The sequence below is a fragment of the Phyllostomus hastatus genome, unplaced genomic scaffold (assembly GCF_019186645.2).
Source record: "Phyllostomus hastatus isolate PE091 unplaced genomic scaffold, TTU_PhHast_1.1 phas_contig_80, whole genome shotgun sequence".
Classification (NCBI taxonomy): Eukaryota; Metazoa; Chordata; class Mammalia; order Chiroptera; family Phyllostomidae; genus Phyllostomus; species Phyllostomus hastatus.
In genome coordinates this window covers 53,119,357-53,145,376 of record NW_025333960.1, presented here as the reverse complement: position 1 = coordinate 53,145,376, position 26,020 = coordinate 53,119,357, and the positions used below count along the sequence as shown (strand labels likewise).

Genomic DNA, 26,020 nt, shown 5'->3' with positions numbered 1-26,020 from the left:
AGGCCTATATTAATATTTGAACAACAATATTCATTCTCACTAGAATGAGTTTAAACTTTTGCCATGTATTTGTCCTACCTTCAGCTCCGTTGTAGTAACCCTTTGAGTGCTTGTTTTTCCAGGTTTGTAGAGACGGTAGTGCTCCATTTAGTCATTGATGACCAGTCATTTGTCATGGGGGGTTTCTGACAATGAAAAGAGTGAGGACTCCTAGTACTCCCTTAGTTGTAATTACTCAGAACCAGAAATGGGATCTTGTTTTTAATGTATATACACACACACAGAGCACCCAAGTTAAACCATGGTAAGAAGAATATTGTGGAGGCAATGATGCCGAACAGCACTGGATAAAATTTGGGGAGTGTGGGCCATACGATGTTTGTGCCCTTAACTTCGATGTCCAGTGACCTAGACTGACTACTGGGCATCAAGATCATGCTCGCAGGACAAGGCCAGGGAGGAGCCCCATGAAGCTTCCCCCCGGGCTCCTGTCTGTGTGACATGGACACTCGGCTCTGCCTGGAGGGACAGCTGCCGGGCTACTAATGAAACTGGGCTGGGAGAGTAAAAATATCGGCCCCTCTGAAACAATGAAGAAGCCGCTGCTGCCCGGGGAAGCCCGCCGTGGAATGGCACCACGAGACACGGCAACATCTCATAAGTGTCCAGCGTGGGTGGAGAAATGACAATGTGCAGCCTGTACTTTGCAGTGAGGTTGGAGAAAGCTTCCCTGAAGGCCCCGTTCGGGGAGGTTTTCAGGGTGAACACGAGTGTGGGGGCTTTCAGCAGACAGAACAGCGCAGGGACGGGGCCTCGCGTGGTCTGGTGAGGACGGAGATTAGGGGCCACAGGTGGGCGCGGTGATGGGGGCACGGGGCGGGGCGGGGCTGGTGCTGAGCGAGGCTGTAGGCGGGTGGGGGTGTTGAAACTGTAGGTTCGCACTGGAGTGGGCCACGATGAGAGGCACAACCGGAAGGACCACTCACACCGAGGAAAGGGGGCTGCAAAGGTCCACACGGGTGCAAAGTAAATGCGTTTTCAGGTGGCAGTGACTGCTTGCAGGGACCAGGGACAAGCACGCAACTGACGTACACAGCACAGGCGAGAGACACTTCTAGCGAGAGGGCCCACCGTTCACGGCTTTAGTTGCCCACGCGGGAGCCATGAGGAGCTGTAGGTTGTAGACAGATTCCGGCACATCATCGGCTTCTTCCCAATAATACCTTGAATCCCACTTCTGGTTTCAAATGCTGACTCTACCTTCACTAGCCAGCACGTTTGCTACCACATCTTTAAAAGGACAATGATAACTGTGGCCAACATGTGGGGAGAAACAATCTGACATCTCATGTCAGATCGTAAGTACTTCGTATAAATTACGTATTATTATTGCTTGGTCACAATGACCACATCAGGAAGAATGCCCCAAAGTTATTTTCTTTTGGAGAATGATGAGTGGTACTGTGTAGAGAGAAGCACACGGGACTTAAAAAGCAAAATGGTCAAGGTCTTTCAAATTGCACAGAAGTGGAGGAAGGGATGCGTTAGCGAGACAGTCAGTGGTTCCGTGACTCTACCGGCTGTTCTTTCATCTTGTATCTGAGGAGCCTGTTCCAGGTGACAGGGGGTGTTGTCTGCGGGACATCCCTGTGTTTCGAACCCGTGATCTGAAGCTTCCCAGAAGTGAAGGGAAAGGAGACACCCAGGCTCCCCTCGCATCAGACCGAGGGGGGGAGGGAAATGTGTTCACGTGTAGACATGTTCTAAGACACGCAGAGCTGTTCCTGCCTCCTCCAGCTGTTCCCGTTTCCCGCTCGGGGTCTGGGCTCATGGGGAAGGAGTGCAAACAAAATTATAGATGCAGGGAAGGGGCAGTTCACGTTCCCCGAAGGTGACGGATCACCTCCTTTTTGAAAGGAATTAATTTTCTAAATCCTTGAGCAGCACTGGGTCCTAGTCAGTAGACTACACATCCTGTCATGATAAACAACTTCTTTGTTCGGCTTGATAATCCTGCCCCGGGCTGTTCTGCAAGAAAAGATGAAAATGTGCTTCGCAGACTGTCGTTTATTTCACACAGAGATAATGCACTTTGTTTCTTCCGTGTTTGTGTATTCTGAAAACTTAGATAATCTTCTTGTCTTCGGCTCTTGCAAAACATGGGGTCCTCAGCTCGCTCTGGCTGCCAGGCATGGTTGGGAAGGTTTTACCTGCCTCCCCCGAGGGTCCTTTACACATTTTGGTGAAAATGAAATCTTTTCTCTTAGGTAATAAAATCCCCTGGTTCCAGGCTTCGTTTGCAACACTTTAGATAGTCTTTGTAGCCATATAAAGATGAATTTACTTCGCCCGTGTTTGAAGAACACCCCCTAACCGTTTTTCCGGGCTGCTGGGTTTGCTGGAGCCTCTCCAACACTCTTCCTCGCCTTGAGGGTGGTGGACGCAGAGAGGCGGCAGCTGCGTCTGGTTCTCCTGGAGAAGCGGAGCAGCAAATTAGCTGAGACTCTATCCAGCACGCGTTCAGTGCAGCGGCTGAAGCCTTCAGCGTGCAAGTATTTACTGTTGAAGGTTTGAACCTGTTCCGGTGTGTGACACTTCTCTGCGTTTTCCTCCTTTCTCTGGTTCCTTCGGCCGGAGCCTCCAACAGTGACGTGGATTCTCAGATGCTCCTTCATGGTCAATGTCTAGGCTCCGGTCGTTCCTACGTCGGCACGGAGGACCGCCGCCTGCTCAGCCTCCCCCCTGAGGTCTCACCCAGCCCCCAGCGTTCAAGCGGCAAAGCTAAGCCCGTTGGCCGACATCCCAGGCCTTTCTCCTCCCCACCTGTGTTTCCGGTGATCCCGAGTTCGCAGAGGGGTGTCTGTCCCTCAGCCCCCAGTGCGACCCCACCCTGGGTGGTTGCCTGCCTCCTCGGCTTTTCTCCACGTCCAGCCAAGACTCTGCTTCTCTGCCTGCAACACGGTGCCTCTTGCCGGGCCTCCCCTCTCCGGGCTCACACGGCCGTGTGGCTTAGATACAACGATCTGTGTGATTGCGTGGTTCCTTACTAGTTGATAAGCCCTATGAGCATAGGGACCACGCCTGCCTTAGCTGTATCCCTAATATCTTCTTCAGTCCTTCACATGTATTAGGCCCTTACTAGATGTTTTTAAAGTGAACTAGTGATGAAAGCAAGTGACTCTTTTGTAAGCTACTCAGGGTAGCCATCGGTCTTGCTCATGGTCTATATAGCCCATAAGTATCGCCTCATAAATCTTTTTACAACAGCCTCCTGAGGGCTGGCTTGCTCCCAGGAGGTCAGCTCCCTGCGGAGCCGAGGACCGGGAAGGCTGTGCCACGCGGGGCTGCCCCACCTGTGCCCGGCTCGGAGTGTCTCGTACAGCTCCGACTCCGCCTGCTGTGCCTCGGACCGCAGGCTTGGAGGCGCTCCGACTCACTTTCCAGGTTCGAATCCAGGGACTCTTGGCAATTATAAAGATCTTTGCTTCCTTTGGAGTGATTCCAGCCTACGCCAAATGTTCGCCCTGGTACTTCAAAGCGCAGTGATCAGCGCATTGGGTGTCAGATGGGAGCCTCAGTCTTTGATCCTGCACGGTGGCCTGGATCCTAACAAGTTGTCTGAGGAATTAAAGACGTGTTTATACATGGAAGCCGGGGCCTAGCGGACGTCCTGGGCGATGAAAGAGATGAAAGAAACAATGTGGGAACGGGCACTCAGACTAACAAGAGAAAACTGGATAGAAAACCGTGTTAAATCTTTCTTTATTAAAGTGGTGACGAGGTGAGAGGCATAGCTCAGGAGCGGCACAGGGAATGCGTGTGGGCATCGTCTTGTCTGAGGGAGAGAAGTGATTCGGAAAAGCTTAACAGAAGGGTGTACACATGACCCAAGGCCCGAGGCCGTAGACAGGGAAGGCACGCTGGTGCCGAGACAGGGGCCACCTAGTCCGGGGTCAGCTCGTCCGGGGCTCAGAGGCAAGACCACGTGTGTGCTGTGGATTGGGGGCCTGACAGTGAGCGTGGGCACAGGGTGCGTGGTGGACTGCAGTTGAAATTTGGCGAAACCGGGCAAACTCTATATTATGTGTCTAGAAGTTTGGATGTTATCATGAAGTCTCCAGGGGTGCCGTCAAGCCTTTTCAGCTGGGGACTTCCAGGGTCAGGTTCGTGTCCTGCAAAGATCTCTCTGGCTCTCTGACGGGTGGGTGCAGGAGAGTGGGCATGAGCAGGGGAGCAGTTACCAGGGGAGCTGTCGCTCCAACCCGGGGTGAGGGCGGTGGGCAGAAGAACCTCAAAGAGTGGGACGCTGGGAAGTGGGCAGATTTGGGCTCATGGGGAAGGAGAGGGCATTTATTTAAAACAGTTTGATGCGTTGTGGGGATGTGTGTGGGTCCTTTCGCTTTTTTCTATTTTTAGCATTATAACCATTGCTTCTTAGTCATTTTTATCTGCCCTTCGTCCGCAGATTTCTGCTTATTTGTTCTCCACAGAACCAGCTGGATGCATGTAAGAAATGTAATGAAGTGGATACTAAAATAAACAAACAGTGACATGGGCAGAAAGTGTGGGGGGAGGCAGGAAATCGGACATGCGGTGGCTGATCTAAACGCACGAAGCTTCATCAACCGAGCATCTTGCATTTGGTGTCCTCAGCAGACTCTCTCTGGGCAAGCAGCTCTGCATTCAGTCCCAGAGCCTCTGCCACGCTCTGCTGAGGTCGGAGCCGGCCAACAGCATGGCTTCTGGTTGGCGGGGACCCAACATGCATCTTTCTCTCCCAGGGTTTTGGGGGACACGGGACACTGTGGGTGGGGGGACTCCTGAGCCTCTGTGCAGCGAGCTGGTTGTGTGTCTTCCCATCAGCTCAGAGCTGTGCCGTACTTGTCTCTATGTCAGTACTCAGCGATCTCTGCTGAATGAACGAAGGGGCGAATGGATGAATGAATGACAGAGGAGGAAAAGTTCTGCCTGCTGCCTCCTGTTTGTAATTGGCCTTCCAGTTTAAATCCTCTGCCCCACCCCGCTCCTCAGGCACTCCTCCTCTAACCCGGAGTCCCAGGGGGCACGGCAGCCTGTGACCTGTGACCTGTGACCTCAGACAACACGCGGGCTCCTGGCTCTCCTCTGGGTGCTGCACTGCCGCCAGCCTGTTCCGGGCCACCAGATCGGCTTCCTCTCCTTCCCCTGGGACAGCAACCTAATGGATTTCACACTGCTGTGTGGGCGCCCGCCAGGAGCTGAGGTTGCTGTGTGCATTCTAACAGGGACAAGTAAAGACACTGATTTCTAATGACAGGATTTGAGGCTGTATCATCAAATGAGATATTCAGGAACAGGGGGCTTCCCGGGACACTATTTGTCCTCCAGGAAAGGCAGCCAAGCTGCAGGGTGGGAGGGAAAATTCTCCGTGTCCCCTGGCACCCCTTCCCAGGGACGAGGATGGTGGCCCTGGGCCTCCTGCCCGGTGCGGCTCCCTCCTGGGCCACCACCAGCTGGGCGACCGCTCTCCGGGATGTCGTGAAGGCTCAGTGTGTCGGCACGTGAAACGCATTTGGTGCTGGCGCATAGTAAGGACGAGCTCAAGGCAGATTATTTTGCCCTTGAAATATGCTGACAGTGTTAAATGTGTTTCAGACGAAATGCTCAACATCGTCTCCGGCGATACGCACTCACACAGTCTGTTTTCTAGCAGGGGATGATTGGCGTCGGTGTTCACCTTTTGATTCTCTTTCTGTGCAACTCTGCCGTGCAGAAAGCCGGCCAGAAATTCCAAGCCTGGGAGGCAACACGCCCACAGAATGCGGCCAGCCCTGGGGCTGTGTGGCCATCTTCTGGTTTACAGACCGAGGAACTGTGCTGTTTAAACTCCTCAGGTCCCATGAGTCATTTCGTTTCCTGGCCGGAGAAAGTGTACTGTTGCCCAAAAGTGAAGACTTTTTCATGGATTTCGGCCAGGCTCGTGATACTGACTTAAGTGGAAAGCATTGTTCTCCCTCACTGTACCGTAACAGAGCGATAAAAGCTGATTTTTTAATAAGTAAAACCCATAAGCAAAAGGTACAGCGTGTGCATCGCTGGCTAGCCCTTGGGACACACTCTCCAGCTCTGGGGGCCTCTCCGAGGCAGCCAGGGGCAGCGTGGGATCTTGGGCCCCATCTGTAGCCGCCCCAGGAGCTTTGAATCACAGGCCATCCCAGGCCTGGGTCACGAGTCTTTAGCTCTTTGGTGTTCCTATGGGGAACCGTGCATTTTGGACGAGCTGCAGGCCTCTGAGTGTGTTTGGTCTGGGCCGAAGCTCTGATCCGCCCTCAGGCCACGCTTGCCTGATTCTAGTTATGTCTTCCCTTTAGACAAAGGACGCTTTGTCAGGCGGCGGCGTTATCTCTTTCAGCAGCTCTGTTCCTCCTCCCTTATCTGTGCTGCACCGTCAGGCAATCCTTCAGCTCGTTTTTATCTCCTTTGGTTCCTTTCCCTTGTATCTGTGCTTTGAGTGAAGGACAGAGAGTGGCCCTACCTGGGGAGGGGCGTGGAGAAGAGGACCCATCTCCCTAACCGGGGGCGCTGACAAAATCCAGGTTGCCCCAGTGAGGTCCTCACCGTGTGTCCGTGTGCTCCGGCTGCCGTAGCAGGAGCCCGGCCCCGGGCCTCCCCAGCAGAGCTGGGCTCTCTCACGGTTCTGGAGGCTGGAAGTCTGTGGTCTGGTGTTGGCGGGGTGGCTGCCGCGACTGTGAGGGCAGTGTGTGCCGGGGCTCTCCCAGCTCCTGGTGGCTTCTGGCCATCGCCGGCAGCCCTTGGCTTGTGGATGCTTGACCTTGATCTCTGCCTTCACGTTCACAGGGTGTTGTCCCTGCGTGCATGTCTGCGTCCCCATGTCCCCTTTCTATGAGGACACCAGCCCTGGGTGCTGGCGTAGGGCCCACCCTACTTTAGTGTGACCTCGTCTTTCTTTTCTTTCATTTTTATTTATTGATTTTAAGAGAGAGAGAGAGAAACACACATCAATTTATTTTTACACTTATGTGTTCATTCACTGGTTGCATCAGCTGTCCTGGTGGGTTTGTCCTTTGGGCAAACACAGACGCCCCTAAGAGAGAACTGCACTTCACACCCTGGTCGGCAGTGTGTGGGCTGTTTCTTGAGAGTGGGCGTTGGCTAGATGAGCAGATAAAGACAGTTCCTGAGATTGGAGGAGGGTGGCTGCCACTGGGCAGATGAGCAGGGGTGCCAGGCCGGACGTCAACATCGGACCTGCGGCGAGGCCAGGCGAGCCTGCCTCTGGCTCCCAGGGAAAGCTGTGCTTCTCCTCCTTGTCATCATCTCTTTCCCGTCCTTCCATTTCCCCGACACCGTGTGACATTGTCTGCTGTAGCCTTTTGTTTATATTGCCCCTCATTCTCACTGTCTCACGCCTCCTTTTCCCTGTCTTAAGTTTATTCCACTTTCTCATTTGTTTTCCTTTAAGCTTCTATTTTCTTGTCTTTTTCCTCGCTGAGGGATTTTCCCCCTTCCCTCGCTCGTGGGCGGGCTCACGACTCAGAGACGAACTGTTTCCCGTGCGCTTGCTCTGTGGGCGCAGCGTGAGCTTTGGTGCACGCTCGCCCGGTGACAGAGCGAGCCCTGGACGGCTGCAGCTTCCCCTCTCCCCACGCTTCTGACGCGTGCAGCCGTTTTCTGAAGGAAAGGAGCCGTCTCTGTGGAGAGGGAACCGTCCTCGACAGCACTCGAGTGGAATGGAGACGGCGAGCCCTGCTGTGCTTCCCCCCGCCCTCTGCTTGCTTTCGCTGGGGCGGCTCCTCGTCCGTCCCCCCGCTCCGGGCCCCTCTCCTGCCCTCTCTTCTCTCCTCTGCTGTCCCGTTGGGAGTTAAGAACGGGGGTCCCAGGCCAGATGGTCTTGCACATTTCTGCACTTTTTGGCTAGTGTCCCCGTGCTCTGTGACACCATGACAGCCCTTCCACCTTGACAGTGTGGGTCAGAATTCCCTGTCAGCAGCAGCAAAGCGGTCAGACCAAACAGAGTGACGTTTCTGCTCTGGGCCCTCGAGAGCTGGTCCTGAGGGCTATTCTCCCGATCAGGTGCGAGGCCGTATCACAGTGTGGTTTGGACTCACGTCTCCCTGGTGACCAGTGACACTGAGCGTCTTTTCGTACACCTGTCGGCCATTGGTCTGCCTTCTTCCGAGAAATGTCCGTTCAAGTTGTTAGCTCATTTTTTTAAAAAAGATTTTATTATTTTTTTTTTTTTAGAGAGGGAAGGGAGGGAGATAGAGAGAGAGAAGCATCAATGTGCGGTTGCTGGGGGCCGTGGCCTGCAACCCAGGCATGTGCCCTGACTGGGAATCGAACCTGCGACACTTTGGTTCGCAGCCCGAGCTGAATCCACTGAGCTACGCCAGCCAGGGCTGTTAGCTCATTTTTAAAGCTAGATAATCATGGTTTTTATTTTGTTTGGTCTTTTGCTGTTGAGTTGTAGGAATTCCTTAAGTAGTTTGGAAACTAACCCTTGTCAGATGGATAGTTTGCAAAGCTTGTCTCCCCTCGTGCGGGTTCTCTCTGTTGACTGTGTCCTTGGCCTTGCAGAAGCATTGCAGCCTGATGGCGTCCTGCTGGTCTACTGTTCCTTTTGTTCCCCGTGCTTTTGGTGTCACATTCAAGAGATCACTGCCAAGGCCAATGTCAGGAAAATGTATTCTATGTTTTCTTCTGGGAGTGTTATAGTGCAGGTCTTACATTTATGTCTTTATTCCCTTTGAGCTGATTTTTATGCATGGTGGAAGAAAAGGGTCTGTCACTGAGAGAGAGGACAAGCTGACAGTGACCAGAGGGGCGAGGGGAGGGAGTTTCAGGGGAGAATGGGAAGGGTTCACAGGAACAAGTATAAAGGACACATGGACAAAAACTAGGAGGGCTGGAAATGGGAGGGGGGTGGGGAGGGATGGGTGGGTGCGCTGGAATGGGAGTAAAGGACAGAAAACTGTACTTGAACAATGGTTAAAATAAAAAAAAGAAAAAGAAGAGGGTCTCATGTTATTCGTTGACCTTGTGTACGCCCAGCCTTTCCAAGAGCACTTGCTGAAGAGATGACAGTCCTTTGCCTATCGTGTGCTCTTGGCACTCTTGTTGAAGGTCGGTTGACTAGATGCCTGTGGATTTATTTCTGGGCTTTCTAGTCTCTTCCATTGCTTTGTGGTTCCATCCCTTTTCCAGCACCATAGTTTTAGTTATTGTAGCTTTGTAGTTTAGTTGGAAATCAAGAAGTGGGACACCTCCAGTTGTGTTCCTTTTCAAGGTTGTTTTGGCTATTTGTGGTCTTTCGTGGTTCTCTATGAATTTTAGGATTGTTTTCCCCTTTTTTCTCTTAAAAAAATGATTGAAGATGCCGAAGGGCTTTTGTTGATGTGGGTTATAACTATCAATACTGACTGCATTCAAAATGAAAACTGAGCAAAATTTAAAAGACAAGATTCTATAAGCACATACCCCAATGGTCATTGAGACTCTGAAAATATCGACTGTATATTTTTATAGGATAAGAGTGAATTCCTAAGAATATATATTCATATAGACGAAGAGTTAAAAAGGTAAATTACATTTTAACGTGAGTGTTAAAACCAGTCTGATCTCGCAGGTGTCAAAGAGGGACACAGGGACCCTTGGGGTCCTCTGAGCACACTGTGAGAGCTGCTGACTGAGGTCTCCAGGGACGCGGCGCAGAGCGCTGTGTGCTGGGAGTTCCAGCTGTGGCAGGAGGAAGGTGGGGGGGTCCTGGAGGACCGCCGTGGTACCCAGCAATTGACAGAACATGGGGTCCCTCCTTTACCGCTGCCTAAGACAGCCCACGCGCCGGAAAACTGAGTTTATGTGTGAAGTCAAGGAAGATGACCTGGTGTCTCTTTCACGAACAATAACATCTCAGTTAGCGTAACGACAGTCTAGACAGCTGACGCCCAGCATCGGCGTGGGAGTCGGCAGCCCGGCAGGACGGCAGCCAGGGTTGTGCGGTTCAGCCTCCTGATGTGATCGCTACCAAGAAACGTTACCAGAGGGTCTGAGGGTATTTCTCGTTACTTGGTTAACTAAGAAAAACTTAAGGGCACACGTGTGAACATGGCCTTTCAGAAAGCCCCTTGCGTGCAGGGAGGCAGCGTAGAGATATCATAAGCTGTTAACTAACATCATCAATCATTTCAGCAAAATCGTCTGAGTAGCTTCTACCTTCGCACCTAAAAATCCGAGGACCCAAGTATAATCCATTTCTCCTCCTTTCCAGACCGTTTTGAGACAGCCGTGTCCCCAAATAGCCAGGTGGTCTCAGAAACTGGAAAAAACGTCACCCTCACCTATGAGCTTCAAGGGAACGGCTCCATGCAACTAGTCACGTGGGAGAAGATCCAGCCTCGTCAGATCGACCTCTTAACTCGGTGCAACTTGTCCCAGGGCAAAGGCAACACCTCACAGTACCGCAGGCACATGCTGAGCACCTGTGGCCAGGGGACGAGGAGCAGCACCGTCGTCCTGCTCAATGTCACGGCCTCCGACTCCGGGCTGTACCGCTGCCGCTTCCAGGCCGACACGGGGGAGAACGAGACCTTCGTGTTCAGGCTGACCGTGACCGACGGTGAGTATGTGGCGGGGAGGCCTTCGCGTGTCAACGCAGAAAAGGCCAACCACCGTGGCTGGCTTCTCTTGTCTTTGCCAGGGTTTTATTGTTCAGAATGTTTCTTAAGGATTGGATTTAGATAAGTTTTCAGTTACTGAATGGCGGTCTTTAGTATTTCTTCATCTTGCTGATCCATCAATCACAAATTTAACAAGGATAGATCTTTCCCATTTTCTTGATCTGCCCCACCATCCTCAAACGAAAAAAAAAATAATGCAGTGAGTCTGAAAAAATACATGGTATCACCGGGCTATAAGATTCAACTGTTTAATTCCTAATTTGCAGTTACATGAAAACTTTTTGGGAAAAAAAATCTTTTGGGGCGTGGCGACTCGGTTTCATGAGCCTCCTACAGCCTCAGCAATAACAAGGGGGTGTCAGACTGGTGTTGACTGAATCCGTTCTGGAGCAACTGAGTAAGTGTTGCTACTGTGGTTGCTGCTTTGCCACGACCGAGCTGCGAGTCCCTTGGTTGTTTTCCGCTGTGGGGCCAGAAGCTGGGGGCCTCGAGGCTGTCGGAGCTGAACTTGAGGGCTCTGCCCCCAGCCACCCCTCCGAGGCCCAGTGCTAATTTGGTGTTAGGGATGCGTCTCCTGTGCCCTAAGGAAGCCCTAGGCTGTGTGGGCTGCGGGCCCTGCATCACCCTCGGGGCAGTGAGGAAAAGGGCTTCTCCACTCGCTCGTGGAAGCGCAGGCACGGAGAGATCGGCCTCTGGAGTCTGGGTGGAGGCCTGTGCTCCCGCCGCGGGGGAGGGAGGCCGTCCCAGGTGCTCTCGGCTGGGCTCTGCTTTTATTGGTGACAGAAATTCTCCTTTATCCTCCCTCCCTCCCTCCCCTTTTCCTTCCTCCCTCCCCTTTTCCTTCCTTCCTTCCCTTTTCCTTCCTTCCTTCCTTCCTTCCTTCCTTCCTTCCTTCCTTCCTTCCTTCCTTCCTTCCTTCCCTCTTCCTTCCTTCCTTCCCTTTTCCTTCCTTCCCTCTTCCTTCCTCCCTTCCTCCCTTCCTTCCTTCCTTCCTTCCCCCTTCCTTCCTTCCTTTTTCCTTTCCTTCCTTCCCTCTTCCTTCCTTCCTTCCTTCCCCCTTCCTTCCTTCCTTCCTTCCCCCTTCCTTCCTTCCTTCCTTCCCCCCTTCCTTCCTTCCTTCCTTCCTTCCTTCCTTCCTTCCCCCTTCCTTCCTTCTTTCCTTCCTTCCTTCCTTCCTTTTTCCTTTCCTTCCTTCCAGCCCAGGTGCCTCTGCTGTGTGTAGACTTGTACAGCTTCCAGGGATTTGGCTGTCCCCCCCACCGTGGCCGGCCTGCGCTGCACTGGGTGTTTTCTGCTGCCCGAGGATGGACGAGGGACAAATGGTTTTGAGCACATGGTGGCCCCCCTGCCCAGGGCAGCCGCAGCAGCCACGTGGGCTCAGGAGGGCACGTGCAGGGGGCAGCCCTCTGCGTGCATGGTCGCCTCCGGCCACATCAAGCGCTCCTTGCTCCTCTTAATGCCAGTGGGAGCCATGGGTAAGACGTGCGTTCTTTTTAGAATTTGACGCAAAAGAGAGTTGACAGACTATTTGGGGGAGAAAATTAATTGAGATTCTTCGCTTCAGACATATATAGCAAATATTTCTTAGCTCAAAATAACCTTGTGGTAGAGAAGTGTTTTTTAAACCTGCCCCCCACCCCCAACACACACACAAGACTAAAAATAGTCACTAACCTTCTCTCTGAGACCAAGGCCAGAAAAAGTTCTGTTCAGAAAAATATCTTGAAGAACCATTTTCAAACACATATGAAGTAAGATCTTGTCCATTGTATGTTCAAAAAGTGATTATAAGTATCTTTTTTTAAAGATTTTATTTTTTTATTTATTTTTAGAGAGGGAAGGGAGGGAGATAGAGAGAGAGAGAAACATCAATGTGCGGTTGCTGGGGGCCGTGGCCTGCAACCCAGGCATGTGCCCTGACTGGGAATCGAACCTACGACACTTTGGTTCGCAGCCCGAGCTCAGTCCACTGAGCTACGCCAGCCAGGGCATAAGTATCTTAAATCATAGATAAAATGAGGGTAATAGGTTTTTTAGGAGGTATAGTTATTTAACTCCTACTAATTCAGAAAACGTCTTTCTCTTGTTCAAGCATGACTGAGTGTCTCGCACATAACTATTCCTTGTCTTGGCACACAAGCTGTCAACAGCGCTGAACCGCGAGTGGCCACACGTAGCGGCCGGCACTGCCGGTGTTCCCGTGTTTGGAACGCCCACAGGATGGCCTTTTGAGATGCCGTGGGCAGCTCGGAAGGACGTCAGCTGGGCCCACTGACAGGAGATGACGGCTGTTGGCTGTTTGTTTTGGTTTAACTCTTTTCAAAATAGTCAGAAGTACATGTTGAGTATAGAAACTCGCATGGAAAATGAAACAAGATCACTTGCCTTTTCTGTGGTGCGATTTGCTGGTTGCAAAGCTTGGGGCTGTCGGGTCACACATCCATGTACAGATGAAAGCAGAGAGACAGGTGTCAGCGTGGGGCAGGTCTGATTTGTTTCGGCTGTCAAGGGGAAGACGAGTGTGCCACAGAGTTCACAGATGACTGAGCATTCTTTGGCTACCTCCCGTCCTCTCCTTTCATGGGATCCCAAAGAGACTGGCTGGACCCTCCGAGTCCAATCCCATGCAGGGGCTCCTCCCCTGGCATGTGTCTGCCTGTGTTCATCTCCAGCGAGGACTAGGCACTCCAAGATCACCCAAAAGGTGACACGGTGTCAACCCACATGTCATTTATCCAGACCTGTTTTGAATAGAGAGAGAGAAAGTGGTGGAAACATGCATGAACTAGAATGTACTATTGGCTCTCTTTGCTAAAGGGGTAGCAACGGGTAGAACTACTTGTTTCCTGTTCTCGGCACTCAGACTCCGAGGAGTGGTATGAAACGGTTCCGGACTGGCCTTTCTGCACTTGGAATTTGTCTGGAGCTTAGGGGCAAGAAACAGGGGAAACTGGCTGTGTCCCGACAGGGACCAAAGTTGTTCTTGGCCCTTCACATTCTTTGGAATGTCATTAATCATGACAAGAGTATTTTAGTTTCCATCCAAAGCATTTGTGAAGCCTTTCCATAGTAACTTACATGATGCTCAAACTGCTATTGTTTTAGCTGAGCTTGTTGATGATAAAAAGGAGGAGGATCAAAGATACCCAAACAGCATTCTCGGAGTGTTTCTGGGGGAGCTTGGTTGGGGACAGATGGCCTTGGGGCCCTGCCGAGAAGTGTAGTTCCTCGTGTCCTTCTGCCGTCTTCCGCTGACTCGGCCGCTGAGCTGACCCGTCGGGTTCTGCAGGAGACACGGATGCCAGAGCAGAGGAAAGAGAGAGCGCAGAGGCGGGGAACAGCTCGAAGGAAGCGAGCGGCCGAGGAAGTTGCGTGTGGGCGGCTGCAATCGCTGGCTGGGCAGGTGTGGAGAGTCTGAGCTCTGGGTTAGCACAGGAGGTGGTAGGCCCGATTAAGTGATAACTTGTTGAAATCTAGCACCTCCTTTAAGGGCCATGAAAGCTACTATCAGTCCTTGACCAAAGATGGCAAAAGAACGTCCAAGGAAGGGAAAGTCAGAGAGTCGAGTGTAGAATGAAAAAGAGGAATTCCAGCGGGGGCCAAGAGCCAGGAGTTGGTTGGCTGCACAGGAAGGATTGAACTCTCGGGCGAGGCTGCCGGCATCACACACGGGGTCCTCGGGCTGCAAAAAGGAGCCCACGCCAGGCAGACAAAGCCTCACATGGCTCCTCCTCTGGGCAGACGAATCAGGGAAAGGTGCCCCTTCCTCTGGGCCGATGCAGGCCCCAGCTGGCGAACCGCCTTGCTGGTGGGCCACGGCCCGCTGCCCACCGTGGATGGGCACCGATGGGGGAGAGGATTTGGTCTGATTGGAAGTATCAGCTTGGGTTTGTCACACCTTGATGGCCACTCACACTTTTCTATTTTCTCCTTTTCTTCACCAGCCTACCAGTCTTTTCCACGGTTACCTCCTCTCCTCCTCAGGGTTCCCTCCAGATCGCACCATTTTAAGATTTTCCCACATTGCCTCCCCGCTGCTTCCTGGCCATTGAACCATCAGACACCTTGAATTTCTCAAACTCTTACAACTTGGAAGTTTATACCTTCCAGTCCCTTAACACCTGCATCTGTTTGCTGTGGTTCAGACTCTCATATTACAAATTATTTGAGATTAGGGACTACGGCATCTCTGATTAGAGTGCTCAAAGTATCTTTGCAGACCATGTGTTAATCAGTGTTCTTGGCTGATTCTCTGTATGTTAATATAAAGAATATTATGTGAATGTATGTGTTTGTATTCTAGCAGGGACTGTGTCCATTTTGAGTTCAAGTTTTCTAGCTAGATTACTTCTAGATTTTCTTCATCAAAACTTAACTTTTGAAGCTTAGTGATTTCTGATCAAAGAAACCAGAACTCTTTCAAGATTAATTACATTGTTTGAGGAGAAATTGTCATGAGCTTTGTTTGCATTTATAGCTTTCCAAAAAGTTGGCTTCCTTTCTGAACTTCATTTTTCTTATTTTGCATATTTTATGTAAATAGTACGTAATTGCTAGTCACCTGGCCAGGAGATGGTTTTGCAAAGGAAGACTACAGAAGGGTTCACTAGGAAGTCGTGGGCTCAGGGCCCGGAGAACCCTCCCATAGATCACTTCTGGGGGGCGTCGGGCCGGTCCATGTGGACCCTTGGGTCCCACTCCTAGGAAAGTATAACGGAGGTGAATGTTGTGGGTGGGGCTGGTCTGAGGGTGGGGCTGAGAGGGATGAATTCAGCCTCTTGTATCTTCCCCACGTCCACAGAAAATAATGTGCACGACGGTTGATTCGTGCGACAGAACCACAGGCCAGAATCCCGGAGCACCAGTGTCACGGCGTGCAAGTTCAAATAGCCTCTGATGAAACGGATCGACGGCAGTTTTCAGGCCAATTTAGCTAAGCTTTGAGCATTCCGGACAACAATGGGGTGTCCAGATGAAACATACTTTTTCCAGCATCATAAGCGAGCTGGTTATTCATTCATGGGCTGCTATGTCATTGGCTCTTTACAGTTGCCTCTGCCCAAACCTGTTTCTTCAGGAGTCACTGCTTTAAACAACATGCCACCGGTCAGTTTGTTTGGTAAACCACGCTTATTGACTTGTTCATCTTTCCAGATGCCCCAAATCCCATAGTCATCTTTAATACATAACGTATTTGCATAGATGAACAGGATGCTGAATCGAAGGACAAGGAGGTAATAACGGAGGGCAGAAGCATTGAGAGAGGTGGCATTGCGTTGATTGGCGATGCTCTTCCAAGAGAACATCGCTGAGTGCGCATTGGTACACGGGGCACGTCAAGCAGATGCTAATTGAACATCACGATAAGGAATGTCGGCTGGCAGTGTTAGAAAGCAGCCAGTTCTAGGGATGGTTTTGTTTTAAGTGGATCTTTATCCGCAGCATGAATTTCAAGCTATTTCCTTGAGCTTTCCTCTCCCTAGGAGCTTGGAGCGCAGATAGATATTCAAATTCACACCACGCCCCGATTTTCTTCCCACTGGAAACCCATGGCCGTGCTTGCTCGGGGGACCTGCCTGATGATCCCAGCCGCAAACAGCTGTTTACACTCTTTGTCGTGGGGCGGGGGGGGGGGGATTTTTCTCTGTGAAGCACATCTGGGAACTGTTAACAGCTTGCGGTTGTCTCTCAGAGCCTTATTAGGAGCGGAACACAGATGATTGTGTGAAATTTTTCCCAAAGGCGAGTAGGAAATAATTCACAATTTTTAAAAATTAGTTCCTCATAGAAGATTAATAGCATTGTTTCTCCACGGCAAATTAGAATTGCCATGGAGAAACAGCTCAGCTATTGTTTCTATCACAATTCAGCCAGCCAGCTTCTTCCAACCTCAGCTGGAGTTGCCGTGCGTACTCGCCCCGGAGGTTACAGCCCTGGAGTGAATTGTTCACTTATGTATCCCACTGGCCGTTTGTTTGGGCTGTATTTATCCTCCGTGGTGGGAGGGGAAACAGTTACGTTATGGTTCAGGACACTTTCGTCTTCCTAAGAATCAGCTCAGCATTGTGACAGAGGCAGAAAGAAAAATCAGCAAAGTAGCGGCTGCTGAGAATAGACCATCATTCTGGTTTCTTTAAGAGGGGGGCTGACATTTCCCGGCCAGGATCTGCTAGCAGCATTCTGGCAACAGTGAATGTCAGGACTGCCCGTCAGCCCCCCAGAGCATCCACTCCTGTCTGTGCACTGCCGTGTGGAACCAGGGCCACATGTCTCCGTGGCTTCTGCTTCTGCATTCATCCAGTGCAGAGCTTCATAAAAATGCCGCCTTCGTCCTCCAGGGCTCTGTGCACACTTCTGCAGAGACGCTCTCTGCACGCTGCGCTTGAAATAGAACCTCTAAATTTTGGCAGATTATTCTGGTTTCAGCACACAGACCTTTAAATTGGGTGCTATTTTTTTTTCTGATCACTGAAAGCAATACCTCCATTCGTTGGAAAATTCCCTTAAGCAGACCAAAAAGCCTAAAGAAACCATTGTTTTTAACTCTTTTCCCTGAAGATTGTCACTTTAAAATTTCGGCGTGTTGCTGCCTAGTAGGCTTGTTTTCCAGGGAGCTCCACACTCCACTGAGATCTTCCAACACGCGCCGCTGTGAATTCTGGTTTAAAAACGTTATTTAACTTGCTCTCTCTTGTCAGTAGCTTTTCATTTCACTGGAATTCTTGACACTCATCATTCTACTGTCTATAGCTGTGACTTCCAAAGAGTGGGCCCCACGCCAGCATTGAGGCATCCGTGACGGCTGCTGATTCTGGGACCCACCCAGTCCTGCACCGTCACACCTGGAAACTTGGAGGGGAGGGCTCGGCGACCTGGGGGCGGACAGCCCTTCCCACCCCCCCCACCCCGACCCCCTCATCCCCTCACCCCCCACCCCCGATCCTGCCGCAGATCAAGTCTGACGGCCCCAGCTGCACACTCTTGTTAGTTGGTCTACTGCTGAGAAACAAGGATTTTCTTGTTCCTGTTATAAACGTTTCACAGTTCCGAGTATTTCTTTAGACTAAAGTAATGCATCGAAGGTGCAAGCACCTAGTGAAAGGGCGTGACACAGACCGATTTCTTTTTTTTTGTTGCAAGCTGGAGCAGCTTTTCCTCCTCGAATGGAGCTGGGCCCGCTCACCACACACGTCCTTTCAGACACACTGGCTCTTGAGGAACTTCTTTGTCAAGCTGCATCCCTCGCACCGTCTCCTGTCCCTTTCCCTTGAGGGTAGGGACACGTTACAGCTACTCACCGGGTTTTTATTCGTCTTTACATATCATCACATATAATTCAACCTATAGTTATTTTTCATTTTGACTGGCTCAAGCCTGTATATTTATTTACTTTTATTAAGGGAAAGTCATTGCTCCTTCCAGAGATTTACTTATATTTTCTTCTCACATTTAGATAAAAATTAGATCTCTAGTTTACCCAGATTTTTTTTTACTGTAACAAATACTTAAAAACATTTTTAAAAAGTAGGTAAACAGTTCTTTCAGAATATGGCCAATGACTTTGACAATAACTCCTATGTTCTTGCTATGATTGCCTCTTTTATTTAACCTCAGCAGCTATTATAGTCAAATTAGTTCAGGTATAGCAAGTATAATCCTTTTATAGTCCCGGGTTATAATGCAAAATAATTTCAGGTATTGTATTTTTATAATGTGCCAAGAGCTTTAAAATGTTGATATTTTTTATTTTGGGGGAGAAAACTTTATTGTTCTTTTTGTAGTGGTGGTTCAGTATAATTTTGTTCTGAATGAGTTTTGCCTTCCCCCTGCCCAGCATCGTTGCACAAGAGCCCACACTCAGACTCCATGCACAAAGTCTTTAAAGCATTCAGCTGCTTTTATACTTTCCTTCGCCTTCTGGATTGAACAAATTTAAAACATAAAAGGAATGTTTACTGTTTGACTGAGCTTTTCTTTGCAGTAATGCTTGAGAGAATGAGTGGACTGTGAGCTGTTGTCGTGAAAAAAGGGGCCGCTAAACAGTGGACTAGGAAGAAAGAAATAACCTGTAAGGTTGTTACAAATCCAGAGGAAAGCTGATGTTCCTGTTCCCACAGCAGGCCGGACGCCCTGCATCCCAGGACAAACGTTTGGGCTTTAGTTTCTAGAGGTGGAAAGTCCTGCTGCCTGGGGTCCTGCCGGCCTGTTGGCTGTCCCCAAGAGAGGTGGCTGGCTGGCAGCTCCTGGGTTCGGGGCAGTCCCACTCCCAACAACAGCACGAAGAGGTGGAGCTTTGTCTCCGGGCACGGGACTGTGGGGGGCGGAGGGCGGGGTGCGCCTGGGCTGGAGGGCGGTGTGAGGGTAAAACACTCTCTGAGCTCATGGGGCCATGCTCCGGAGGTGACCTTTCCCCAGGGGTTTGCTACTGTGGAGTGTCACCGAGCCTTACCACAGTTCTGGGTTAGTGGACAGAGCAAGAAAGGCGTGCGGAGGAGGAGTGTGAGAGTGTGCTGGAGGTAAAAAAAAAACAAAAAAAAAAACTTTGCTAGTGGAAGAACGAGGATGAGAGTTTCACATTCCCGGGCGGGCCACGGGGAGGGATGAGTTGGAGTAACACACATTTACTGATTATTTTTTATCATGAACCCCAGCTGAGTAGAAAATACTTCTTAGACGCAATGCTACTTATAAACATCAAAGTCACGTACCGTTGTGTCTTAAATGTACTTAATGCACATACGTATGAGACTTAAGAGGCCATCTTTATTCGTATGCAATTTAGATCGTTATTTTTTTCTACAAAGATTTTACGTTTGGTCCCGGGAGCTCATTAGAGCGAAGTGGTATCTAGCTCGAATGGGATGTGCATTCTTTTCATTCTTACCCAAAGGCGTCCAACCTAAACGCAGGGGTCAAGGAACGAATACAAATCTGTGAGAGGCAGAATTATTTAGGAGACTCTGAAAGAAAAATAATCTTTTTTTGATCTCGTCCTATTTTTTCTTGGTTTTGTGGTTTGTTTTAAAGGGTTCCCCTGTGATGATTAATGTACCTGTACTTCATTTTTCTCCCTTCCGTTTTGCTGGCTTTAGCTGAATTCCTAATTTCTACTATATATATATATTTTTTCTCCTAGATAAAACCGTTAACCACTATATCCTCTTCACGGCTGGAGGGTCAGTTTTATTGCTGCTGTTTGTTATCCTAATTGCCACCGCCATTGTCATTGTTTATAACAGGTGAGCATTGCTTCTTCTCCCGAATCCTGTTCACCCTGAGCGATCCTGACGTGCGGGTTTCTCTGTTATTAATAACCCCGTCGTTACTCAAGCTGTCTTAGCACTCCCGTAGTGTGGAGTGCTGCTCGTACACAGAGGACAGGGAGGAATTGTAGTACTGGAGGAGAAGGCAGGAGAGCTCACTCAATAATCAGTAGGAGCTGGCCACCTGCCCCATATTAACAAAGCTTCTGTATCCGGGCAGCCAACTGCCCGGTGCCTCTGCTCTGTCTCCTCCCCCATCCATCTTCCTTCTCCTGCTGGCATAAAGGCCACTGGGCGAGGTGGTACGAGCGTGTGTGTGTGTGTGTGTGTGTGTGTGCACATGTGTGTGTGAGAGAGAGAGAGATTCCGAGAGATTTCAAGGAGGGTAAGAGCAGGGTTGAACAGTAATAATGCCCTCATTTATCCTTCACCAGATCCTGACTGTGACAGTGGGAACAAGATGTGACAAAACACACATTCTAACAAGGAAACAATGAGATTGGGACAGTTGTCTATTTTCTGAAATGAGCAATGTGGGTGCTTTATTAACAATTATCCAGGAAGGAAGGGGTTGGGAGGGGCGATCTCAGAGTGAGCAGGTGGCTGTTGCCTCTTAGATTCCCACCTGCTGCCGTCCGTGGCGCCCTTGGAAGCTTCCAGGACACTCTTGGCGGGCTCGTTCTTCCCTTCCTGGCTCTCCGTGTTCACGCACGCGCTCGTCCCAGGGTCTGTTGCCGTCTTCGCTGGGACCCCGCCCCTGCACTGCGTTCCGGCGGAACTGCTACCCTCCTCAGAGAGGAAGGGACCTCACGTTTGATGCCTACATTTTGCATGTCTAGCACATCACAGACACTTTATTTACGTTTATCGAGTAGATAAACCCGTCTATGCCCCCTCTTCTCTACCCCAGAATATCACCAGAAATGCATGCGTGTGCTTGCATACATGTGCACACATACACACTTGTACACATGCATGCATGCATACACATATACACACACACATGCATGCATGGCTTATTGAGTGGATCTGCAGGGGTTCCTCCAACTCGCCTCCGTCTCCTCAGCCTCTGCCTCTTTGGAGGTTCTGGGCACTGCTCCCCAGCTTTTAGGCACGCTCCCCAGTCCGCCTGCCTGCTCAGAGCTGTCTCCCCTCTTTCCAATGCGCCTGATTTTTCCTGGTTCCTTTCCTGAAAGCCAAGACTGGCCAAGTCATCTCTCGGTTCAAAGCCCCGGGCTACCGTTCCACCGCCACCAGAGCAGCGGTAGGACGTGTTGGCGGTAGGACGTGTGGGTGCTGTCTTTCTGACCCCGCCAGCCTCCTTCTCCTTCCTGCTTCTCCTTCTCCTGCTGCCACGATGCTGACAAAGTTCATGAAAGCCGCAGCCTTTATTCTGTGAACACACTCGACTCTCTTCCCATTGATCTGCCACCAGAATGCTGTTCCCCCACCTTTGGCCTTAATCCTGTGGGTCAGCTGTGGGGCACGTGTCACCTGTGGGGGTCTGTCCTGCACCCCCCCTCCCCCTGCAAAGAGACCCGGGGCCCCACCCCGAGCCCCACACGCTTCTCATCTGCCACACCTGGCAGCCTGCTTTCTGGTTCGGTCACTCCCGTGTTTGTCTTTGTGTTCATGTTGGCGGGGTTACGCTATGTGCATCTTTTAGTTTGATAGCACTTAGCACTAATCTTCCCAAAGAAGGGACAGTCAAAAAGCATTTGTCTAATTACACTGAAATGCAGAACTGTCGTTCCTCCTTCCTCTCAGCCCGCTGCCCTCCCCTCCTCGGGCCAGACATTGGCCGGTTGAGGCGAGGGTCCCCGGGTGTCTGTAACACTGAGGATGTCTCCACCGTGTCACTCTGGCTGATAACAAATTGCACCGAGGAGCCATGTGGCCACAGGAACACACGGGGCTCAGACAGCTGAGTGGCAGCGGGTCTCCGGAAGGTCGCAGAGGTTGGACACCCAGGATTTACTCTCATGAAAATGCATCCCTGTTACACGAATAGCTAAATGGAGCTGTGGGATGTGCTGTTCCACTTGGTTAGACGTGATAAAAAGAAGATTAGTGGACTGGAATGTGTAATCACAGCCAAACACAAGGAACAGGTACTTGCTCTGTCCACCTTGCCACTACGTCAGTGAGTGCTGTTCCTTGGAAGGGACATGTTTGGGAAGACGCTGCCAGGGCTACGCAGTGACCTTCTGATCTCTGTCCTCGTGACTGTGGACCACACTCCGGTGGCTTCGCATGCGCTGATTTGGATGGAAGCCACAGTCAACCCCAGTGGGCCCGAAGGGCCCTGAGTCCTCCCGTGAACCCCACCAGGAGCTCAGCCACAGAGGCTCTCGGAGCCCTCGTGGACCCCCCGTCCCTCGTAGAGCAGGAGCGGGACGCCACTAAGCGGCCACGGCTGGCGCGAGTGCCCAGCCCCGGCGTGCACGACAGTCCGCCTGCCCACTGGCACCTGTGTTTGTAGGGAGCAACTTCAGCTTCAGTGAGCAAAGTGCTGGACACTTGTTTTTGCATCTGTCCCCCACGTGGATGCTCGCAACAGGTGGGGTGTCTGCTCTGCCCGGGATTGTCCAAGTTCCAGCACTAACATGAGCTCACCCCTGGGAAACTCTTTAGAAGCCACCAGCCAGAACGGCCGGGCAGCCTGGAACGAGCCAGTGCACTTGCTGGATTTGACGGGCGAGGGGACTGAGCTTTAGACATGCAGATCACTAGTAAGGCGCAGAGCACCTAGGTGGTTTAATAAAACACTTAGAAGATTTTATAAAGCTCAAGAAGTTACTCTGTTAACATTTATAAGGAAGTTTTAATTGTGGGAAATCTCTAACTCTGAAATGACCTGGAGACGGCTATAAGCCATTTATCTGATAAGCCGCTGTGAACCATTCTTTAGTGAACTCACTGAGGTGCATGACTAATGTACACTGGCCAGACATCCATTTAGTTGACTCTGCCACTGGTGAGCACACTGAGATGGTAAGAAAATAAAACAAAAATTTAGGTCAATGGAATTTTGGGTAAGTATGTATAAAGCAAGTGTGGGTAGCTGCTTCAACGTGTTTAGGGAGGTCATGGAAGCTGGGGTATAGATGAGGCATACAGAGGATTTGAAATAAAACCAGTCTGGAATGTAATTCTTAATCCCTCTGTTGAACATGTACTTCCAGGAGAAAGAAAAGATTCCAGTGTAAGGAGCCCCAGGAAACAAAGAGTAAGGTAAGTTGTCTCCGAGTTTGTCATTCCCGGCCCCTTTGTGCATCATCAGTGTTTTGCAAACTCCGTCCATTTGGCAATTAGCAATCTTCTTATTTACTCTCCTTTCAACCACCTGGCCATGCAACTGCCTGTGGTTCGAGGACCAGCCATTTGATGAAACAGTTCTTTTCTGAACTATTCTCCTATTATCAATACCCTTTGAAGCTGTTTGTTTTACATTAATATCAATAAAAGAATAATGACACCAGCATAATAATAATCAACACTGTGCATTACCGAAATCTGTATTCATTTCCTAAGGGATGCCGCAACCAAATTCCCAAAGGGGGTGATTTAAAACAACAGAAATCTATTCTCTCACAGGTCTGGAGGGTTGGAGCCTAAAATCAAGGTCTCAGCAGGACGCGATCCTTCTTGGGATGAGAGTCTGGTCCACGCTCCCCCCTGAGTGTCTGCTGGCTTCTGGCACTCCCTGGCTGTCCTTGGCGTGGGGCCCCACCACTCCAGTCTCTGCCTCTGTCCTCACCTGGCCTTCTGCCCTGTGTGTGTGTGTTTGTGCAACAACACTATTTCCACACCGAGTCACATCATGAAGGCCTGGGAAGCCCATAAATGTGGGGGGACACTATCTGACCCTGTACAGGGCATAATACTTTTATGCCATGAGGTTATTGCGAGGATTAAATGAAGTCCAACTACATAGAAGACTCAAATGATGCAAGAATCAAGGACACAATGCATGATGTGCATGATCATTATTACCTTTTGATAATTTATTAATTAATAGGCTCTCAGATTATAAAGCTAATGAGCTTTTGGAGGGTCTGCAGGAGTCTGCAGGAGCCTGATGAACTGTGGGCTTTTCCTCCTCACTCTGCCTGGATCCTGCTCCCCTTGTTCACCCAAAAGAGCGGAAGGTTGCATCTACCTTTGCAGATAAGAGCACTGCTCGTTTCCGTGCTCGCCGTCTCCACAATAGGTCAGATACTCTCCGTACCACATACTCTTCCGTTTAGGAAACTTTACAGTAGATCACATCTCCAAGTGTCATCTAGAGTTACATCCATTTCTCTTCAACGTGATCATCCATCGTTACACTCTGCCCCACCAACGCGTCAAGCACTAAAACGTTTCTGACAGCACAGTGTGTGTGCTACTTCTTCACGATCTCCCAGCGTAACTTTTTGCTTCTACTACATGATTACTCTTCGCAGAACAAAGTTTTCTTCCTGAGTAATTAATGGCTTACTTTTCGGCACCCCTGGCAAAGACCCCAGACGTCTCGCTTTTTGTTACCTGCCGCAGCTACGCACCTGAACAGTGCACCGTCTTACGCACTTTCTGGATCTGTCCTTTGTCTTTTGCTGTCACCCATTCGAGCCAACCCAGAGCAGACTCATCGCTGTGAATTTCCGAGGAGGAAAGGAGCTTTGCGACTTCCTGCATTGGGTGTTCAACTTCTTCAGGCTTTTGTAGAATAGTGTTATTTTGAATGATGATTAAAAAGTGACATTTTAAGTTGATATTAAGATGAAGTTAGACCTCCTTGGTTTTTTTTTTTTTTGGACAGGCTAAATAGTTAACAATGACACCTGAACTTTCCTTTGCTTCCTTTTGCAAACACCAAAACCACTCGAACACTAGTATAACATCATCTTGAAAGTGAATCTCAGTTTATTTTGCTCATTTCTTTAAGTGTGTTCCATGACTTATTTTTAAGCCAGGACACTGTGGTCTTTAAAAGTATTGTCTCTGGGCTCTGGCCAGGGAGCTCAGTCGGCTAGGGCATTAACCGAATATGCCAAGATTTCAGGTTCGATTCCCAGTCAGGTCATATACAAGAATCAACCAATGCATGCAGAAATAAATGGAACACCAACGTTGATGTTTGTCTCTCTCTCAAATAAATCAATAAATTAAAAAAAAAGTATTGTCTTGGATGCCATTCATTCAACAGAAATTAATGGGTGCCCACTATGGGAAAATACTAGGATACTCGACTTTTCATACAGAAAGTGAGAATAATTGTTCTCATCAAAGCAGCCTCACACCGGGGAAGGGGGTGCTGCCCTGAGCGGGCGTCTCGGGAACCCAGCACCGCAAGTGGTGACGCAGGCTGTGCTTCCGTCGTGTCTCACCCGCAGCCCTGCGGGCCAGGAACGTGGTCACTCACAGAAGTGCAACTGAGTGAAGAGAATGTTCTAACCTATAATACAGTCGAGCGGGGGGAGGCACTTGCTTCTGGTGTCTCTGTGCCGAAGTGCAGTGAGTTACTGACACCCTCTCTGCCTGTCGTTCTAGGCATCCAACAACTACCGAAGCCCCCCCTTCCCCACCCAGGAGCCCGATGGTGCAGGAGAGGACGTGTACGTCAACTTCCCCACCTTCTCCCACAGACCGAAGGCTCGAGTCTGAGCTTGCTCCTTGGCCCGATCGAACTTACGATGACTGTTATGTACATGGATCTTTATACAGTTTCTTCTCACTACTCTGTGTCTACCCCGGATACCACTTGACTGAATATATTTTATTTTATTTTATTTTTTCAATTCAAATATCACACTATTTAATTCCCCAATAAAACACTGGAAAAAGGATGACCCGTGCTACGTTTGCATATACAGTCTCTGCCTGATAAGTAACAGAAGCCTATGTACTAATTTCTTAAAGTTAAAAGACATACACACAATTTGGGGTTTATTAACAAAACAGGATATTAAGGGCAATTCTTCTGTCCATGGTCTCATCACCTCGTACTTGAAGGGTCAGGCCCTTGTCGGTCTGGAGATGTCCAGAGTCCTCTGCTTTCGCCCATCCCGGGCCTGTGCTAGGGCACGGAGGGCCCCG

The 26,020-nt window shown here is 50.1% G+C and overlaps 1 protein-coding gene across 4 annotated transcripts in view; it reads left to right on the top strand.

Moving 5' to 3' along the window:
• Positions 1–25,770, top strand: part of CD226 (CD226 molecule) — a 51,061-nt gene extending 25,291 nt beyond the window's left edge. For 3 of the 4 annotated variants that reach the window (XM_045850177.1, XM_045850178.1, XM_045850179.1), the window contains exons 4-7: positions 10,268–10,615; positions 19,813–19,915; positions 23,125–23,173; positions 25,475–25,770. In XM_045850177.1, the coding sequence (XP_045706133.1) occupies positions 10,268–10,615; positions 19,813–19,915; positions 23,125–23,173; positions 25,475–25,588 (614 nt within the window). In that variant the 3' untranslated portion in view covers positions 25,589–25,770. Of the gene's footprint in view, positions 1–10,267; positions 10,616–19,812; positions 19,916–23,124; positions 23,174–23,536; positions 23,751–25,474 lie in introns of those variants that run through there. The other variant, XM_045850180.1, reaches the window with a different exon arrangement.
• Positions 25,771–26,020: the final 250 nt, after the last annotated feature.